The 6,981-nt window shown below is 54.1% G+C and overlaps 1 protein-coding gene across 3 annotated transcripts in view; it reads right to left on the minus strand.

The window, feature by feature from the left end:
* The window catches only part of LOC133349138 (sodium/potassium-transporting ATPase subunit beta-1-interacting protein 3-like), a 37,219-nt gene extending 30,807 nt beyond the window's left edge, over nt 1-6,412 (minus strand). For all 3 annotated transcript variants that reach the window (XM_061562371.1, XM_061562369.1, XM_061562370.1), the window contains exon 1: nt 6,010-6,412. In XM_061562371.1, coding sequence (XP_061418355.1) covers nt 6,010-6,063 — 54 coding nt within the window. In that variant the 5' untranslated portion in view covers nt 6,064-6,412. The remainder of the gene's footprint in view (nt 1-6,009) is intronic.
* Between the last annotated feature and the right edge of the window lie 569 nt (nt 6,413-6,981).

Below are 6,981 nucleotides of genomic sequence, written 5' to 3' on the forward strand. Positions count from 1 at the left end.
TTGCTCCCTCGCACGTGTGGGTTGTCCACGTGTACAGACGCTCGTGTATTCACTGAAAAACATCTTACTATATAGAGGAGCGCAGAGCTCGGGCAATTGTTGGTAGCGCCGGCTGGTTGCCGCTCGGCTGGTGCTGCTGCCTTGTGAGAGATGCAATTCGCATGAACGCCGCTCTACATCGACACACGTATATACAACTATAACATTCATTTTCCAATGGTCTAACTAGTTTTGGCGTGTATGTAAGTATGTTGAACTTATTTCGCACCGTGAGAAGCTAACCGTGCTATTCCGTTGATCAGCAGGGTACGGAAGTCGAAAATTGGTCTGTGTCCTCAGAGGGTCAGTGCGACTTGATTTGCGTCTGAAACAAATTATGGGAATAAGTCTACGGAAGAAGAGGGGGGAGGTGGGGTGTGTGTGGGGAGGGGGGAGAGAAGGGAGAGGGCCTGAGAAGGAGAGAATGACGTGGAGTGGGATGGAGAGAGATGTTGATTAAATACTTTTAAAAAGTATACGTTGGGAGGAGATGATCAGAGAGAAACGGGAAGATGGTCATGGATATAAAGGGAAGAACAGGGAGAGTGTGAATCATAGGGACAGGGATGTGAGCAGACACTCGGAGAGATTTCGAGACTGAGAGAGTTGGTGTATGGAGAGAGAAGGAGAGAGAGAGAGTGTGTTTAAGAAGGGGTAGAGATGTGTGGAGATGTACAGAGAGAGAACCGCAGAGAAGGGGGTTGAGAGATATGAAGAGGAGATGTAGGGAGAGAGATGGAGAGGGTTGAGAGGGAGATGTGTGGATAAGTAGGAGAAGAGAGTGGTGGTGCAGCGGTTAGCGCGCTATGCTCCAAATCCGACGACCCGAGTTCGATTCCCTCTCACGGCCAACACCAGTAACGAACCGGTCCTGGGCCTTCCCTAGGTCGACTCAGTCTCAAATGCGTACCTGCTGCGGGGTGTAAAAAAATAGACATCTCGACGAGGGAGACAAAGGCGGCCGGGCGTGGTGCTGGCCGCCCACCCCCCTCGTGTACCGTCCGACCCGTATAGGCGCTGCTACTCGCTAACAGCACTTGCCCCAACAGTGTGTTCAGGCTACACGGGGGATCTTTGTCTTTGAAGCGAGAGAGAGAGGGGGGTAAGATGAGAAGGCTGTGTGGAGAGGGAGGGAGGGAGGCAAGTCGGCATCGTGCTGTTTTGAGACGAATTTTTCGCCCAGGAAAAATAAACAGAGCGGGGGGCCCTCCTCCTCCGTAGGGGGGGGGGGGGGGGCATCCCAACATCTGCTTGGGGAGTCGCCACCCAAAGACTCGGAGCATTTCTACAAAAGCTTTCAACTATTTATTTTTTATTTTACCCAGGTAAGGAAGGCCCCCACTGAGCTGTGGATCATTCTTTTCTTTTTTTATCAGGAGCGACCCTGGCTACCACAGATGAGAGATCAAGCACGTGGACTCATCGTCACGTGGGTCATTCATAGCAGTAGCCAGATACTCTACAAGCGTGATGTGTTGTGGGTTCTTTTTAAATGTGGAGAGGAAAACAAATCGAAGGAGCCCAAGAGAAAAAAAATCCACGCGATCACAGGCAGAGAGACGCAAACTCCGAATATACAGCAGCAGCAGCAGCAGGCGTCAAGGTCGAACCCACGACCTCCTGTATACCAGGCGAGGTAGTTAACATCTCCAAGCCACCGTGATGATGATGAGAGAGACACGCAAACCCCAAATATATAGCAGCAGGCGTCAGGGTCGGGATCGAACCCACGACCTCCTGCACACCAGGCGAGGTAGTTAACATATCCTAGCCACCGTGATGATGAGAGAGAGACACGCAAACTCCAAATATACAGCAGCAGGCGTCAGGGTCGGGGTCGAACCCACGACCTCCTGCACACCAGGCGAGATAGTTAACATCTCCTAGCCACCGTGATGATGATAAGAGAGAAAGAGAGACGCAAACTCCAAATATACAACAGCAGCAGCAGGCGTCAGGGTCGGGATCGAATCCACGACCTCCTGCACACCAGGCGAGGTAGTTATCATCTCGCTCCTCTGCAAGCGGACACGAAAGCTTGTTCGGAAGGGATCATCATCATCTTCACCGTCATCATCGTTACGCCTACATCATCATTATCTACAGCGTTTGTATTGTTCTGTCTCGTTTGAATTGTTCTGTCTCGTTTGTATTGTTCTGTCTCGTTTGCATTGTTCTGTCTCGTTTGTATTGTTCTGTCTCGGTTGTATTGTTCTGTCTCGGTTGTATTGTTCTGTCTCGGTTGTATTGTTCTGTCTCGGTTGTATTGTTCTGTCTCGGTTGTATTGTTCTGTCTCGTTTGTATTGTTCTGTCTCGTTTGTATTGTTCTGTCTCGTTTGTATTGTTCTATCTCGTTTGTATTGTTCTATCTCGTTTGTATTGTTCTGTCTAAGTTGTATTGTTCTAACTCGTTTGAAGTGTTCTGCCTCGTCTGTACTATCCTGTCTCACTGTATAGTGGTTATCGTACTGGGCAGGTTGCAGACTTTATAGCAACCCGAGTTCGATTCCAGCTCACGGCCAACATTGATCATTTTCAGGTAATTTGGATGTTACATTGTGTGTCTGTGTGCGGGATAACCCCGGAGGAAACCCATGCAGAACAGGAGGAGAGAATACAAACTCTACACATTAAACACACTCGTGGCACGCGAGGGGATGGGTGACCAACCAACACCACGCCCGGCCACCTTTGTCTTCCCACCATCATGAAGACACAAAGGCACACTCGACCACACTCTCAGATAGTTGGTGGCATCACCTGGCTAAATGCCGCGTGCATCGTGTCTTGGGTGAGTGGTGGGTGAGTGGTGGGTGAGTGGTAGGTGAGTGAGTGGTGGGTGAGTGAGTGGTGGGTGAGTGGTAGGTGAGTGAGTGGTGGGTGAGTGAGTGGTGGGTGAGTGAGTGATGGGTAAGTGATGGGTGAGTGAGTGATGGGTGAGTGATGGGTGAGTGGTGAGTGAGTGAGTGAGTGATGGGTGAGTGGTGAGTGAGTGGTGGGTGAGTGGTGGGTGAGTGGAGGGTGAGTGATTGGTGAGTGGTGGGTGAGTGGAGGGTGAGTGAGTGATGGGTGAGTGTTGGGTGCGTGATAGGTGAGTTCATGATCGGCCCGGTGGCCTTACTGTCAGATTACCAACCACACATCCAGACGAAGGTTCCATTGCTGGTACCTGGCCCTCTGTTAACTTCACAAGGGTTGGTGGATCACGCAGAGATGGGTGAAACTAGATTTGAAGCGTTCGTGACTGCAAGGATTCATATTCTTAGGTTTTTTCGGTAAAGTCACGTAGGTAAAAACATCAAAATTAATAAAAAATAAAATAAAAAAAAATCACGACGTTTCGGAGGCAACACAAGTCTCCGTCATCAGGTGGGACCATCACAGCCGGATTAGCTGCATCAAGTGAGATGTAAGGGATTACATCTTGAATCATTGCCTCACTTGATGCAGCTAATCCGGCTGTGACGGTCCCACCTGATGACGGAGACTTGTGTTGCCTCCGAAACGTCGTGATTTTTGTTTTATTTTATTTGTATTAATTTTGATGTTTTTACCTACGTGACTTTACCGAAAAAACCTAAGAATATGGGTGAAACTCTCAACCTCGCTGCGCTGGACTCACAATCGCACACACACGTGAGCCAGCCTGCTCATAGAACATTTGCCCTTCTGCGTCAGCTCCACTCCCTCTCAATATCAACCCACGGGCGCTGTCAGTAGCCACTGTAAAACACCACACCTGGCACGGGCAGCATCAATGAATAAGCCCCCTACAATTAAAGCGGGGAGCTTTCCAAAAGATTACCCACACCCCTCCCCTCTCAACCCCCACCTCTGCGCCCCCCCCCCCGCTCTGCGTCTCGCCCCACCCCCACCTATTACACGCCCCCCACCACCCAAAATCTTCACCCCCCCCCCTCCTTCTCATCACTCCTCTCCTCCCCCCCACTTCAATGGTTGCACCCCCTCTCATCCACCTCGAAGCTCTTTCTCTGCTCCTCTCATCCCCCCGCACCCCCCCCCCCCTTACGTCCCCCCCACTCCTCCCCGCCCCCACTGCAATCCCCCACCTCCCCCACCATCCAAATCCCCCCCCCCGTCCTCTTACTACCCCGGAGACTTGGTGACGTAACTGGCATCAACACACGCGTCACGACGGGGCGCGGCTTGTTGGGGTTTCCCGCCTTCGAGAGACAGGGGTGTCGCCATTTTTAAAGGGACGCGAGCGATTTCGACCACGGCGACACGCGGTCGATCGAATCGGCCGCGTCGATAATCACTGCGCCACCGCTCCCCACACACCCGCACAACGCAAAGGACAAAGACACCACGTGGCGTGTTAGGCACAACGCACGGGACAAAGAGCCCTCGTAGGGCAAAGTGCTGTTCACGAGAAGATCTGAAGGCCGGTAGTAGTGCAAACGAGAGTGTGGGTGGACACAGCATCACGCCCGGTCGCCTTTGTCTCCCCCAGTTCTGATGCTCGTGCACTGCATCTGGTACTCATTTGAGGCTGAGGCGACCTTCGGGAGTGGATTTGCGTCACCGATGTTGGCCGTGAGAGAGAATAGAACCCAGGCCTCACGGGGTTCGTCAGCGTCGTGCGCAAACCACTGCGCCACCGCTCCCCACCAGGCACAATACAACATTCATTCATAACACACAGACACACAGAGACACACACACAGACAGACACACACAAAAACACACACGCGCACAGACACACACGCACACAGACACACACGCACACACACATACACCAACACACAGAGACAGACACACACACAGACAGACACACACAGACACACACACAGACACACACACACCATTGTCGGCGTCACGGCAAAGTGCGAACTAATCTCCATCTGTCCCTGCGGTATGGGATAGAGTGTTGCCCCCTCGCACGCGTGGGTTTTCTCCGGGCCGCTCCGGTCTCCTCGCACGCGTACAATTGGCTGAGAGCATCTTAGTATGTAGAGGACAGCAGACCTTGGGCAATTGTGTTGGTAGCGCCGGCTGCTGCTGCCTTCCAGCTGTGTGCTTCCTGAGCGATTGCGAGAGATTCCATTTGCGTGAACGAAGCTCCACGAAAAGCTACACCATGATGTTAGATCATCCATCAATCCAGAATACACAAATACGAAGATCCCCCTACAGACCCTGTTACAGATTGTCGAGGCAAGTGCTGTTAGCGAGTAGCACCTATGAAGGCCGGCACGGCACACGATGGGATAGGTGGCCATCACCACGCCTTTGTCTCCCCAGCGGTGACGTTTACACACCGCGCCAGGTACTCATTTGAGGCTGAGTCAACCTCAGGGAGGCCCGGGCACTGCTTCAGACAATCGTCAATGTTGCTGGCTGTGAGTGGGGATCGAACTGGGTTCGCGGTGGGGTCGGGGTCGTAGCGCAGCGCGCTCACCACACGACACTACCGCTCCACCCCACACACAGCACGCACGCGAGCGCGATCATAGACACACGGGCGCACACAAAGGACAGCGCAACTCGAAGACACAATCGGCTACCCGCTCGCGATGCCGTCTCAAGCCGAGACTCATGCCCAGACTCGCACCTCTGTTGCTGCTGCTGTTAAAAAACACAATTCGTAGCCAGGTGAAGGCACCGCTGAGTTGTGTAGCATCGCAAATGGTCACCTCGCTCAACCAAGGGGCCCATGGCCGTGTGGAAATGTAGAGCAGCGGCTAAATGACTCTTAACGCCGTCTCACGGGAAGCAGAGAGAGAGAGAGAGAGACGCAAACTCCAAATATACAGCAGGGTACGTGATGTGGACTCATGCTGAGTCTCACTCTGAGTCTCACGCTGAGTATCACGCAGACTCTCACGCTGAGTCTCACTCTGACTCTCACTCTGACTCTCACTCTGAGTCTAACGCTGAGTCTCACGCTGAGTCTCACGCTGAGTATCACGCCGACTCGTAACCGTCGTTACAGCGCTGTGTCTCACCATCTGCAGGCAGCAGATGAAGATGAGCGCGCAGCGACCGGTACAGCACGCCATGCCGGGTGCCGGGGCGAAGCGCCACCACCACCACCGGCTGGGCGCGAGAGGCTGGTGGCCGCTCCTGGCAGAAGGAAGGCGGCGATGGCGGCGTCGTCGTTAGCAGCAGCAGCAGTGGATAGAGCAAGGTGGAGCAGGCGGGATGGTGGCTCGTGCATGGACGTCACTCATTCATCCCGCGAGGAGGAGGAGTATGAGGATGTGAGGGAGGACGTGGGCTCCATGCCGGAGATTTCGCGTCTCCCGCTCGCTCTCCTCCCCCTCTCCCCCTTCTCTCTCTCTGCTGTGCTCGATTCCGACTCGCAGCTATTCCCTTTCTCCCTTCCGCCTCTCCCTCGTCTTCCTTGTCCCCCCCCCTCTCCCTCCTCCTCCTCCCCCTCCTCCTCTTCTCCCTCTCCCTTGCCCCCGTCTCTCGTTCCGCTGCCTCGGCCCGTCGTCTCTCGCTCCCACCTCGTCCTTGCGGTCTCCCCCTCCTCCTCCCCCTCCTCAGACTCGTCTCGCGATCACCGTCTCCGACTCCCTTTCTCGAGGTCTCTCCTCCTCCTCCTCTCCCCCTCCTACTCACGCTTCCCCTGTCCCGTGCCCCGTCTCCCTCTCGTCTCTCCCTTCTCCCTCTCCCGTGCCCCGTCTCTCTCTCCCCCGTCTCTCTCCCTCTCCCGTGCCCAGTCTCTCTCCCCCGTCTCTCTCCCTCTTCTCTTCTGTCTCCCGTCTCTCTCTCTCTCCTCTGTCGTCTCTGTGATGCGCGGCCACACAAAGACCCGTGATTTACATTCACAGCAGCGCTGCGCACACACACCGCACACACACACACCGCACACACACACACACCGCACACACACACATGGCACACACACACACACATCGCACACACACATCGCACACACACACACACATCGCACACACATCGCACACACATCG

This window comes from Lethenteron reissneri, chromosome 29 (genome assembly GCF_015708825.2).
Source record: "Lethenteron reissneri isolate LAM-NWPU_2019-01 chromosome 29, ASM1570882v1, whole genome shotgun sequence".
Classification (NCBI taxonomy): Eukaryota; Metazoa; Chordata; class Hyperoartia; order Petromyzontiformes; family Petromyzontidae; genus Lethenteron; species Lethenteron reissneri.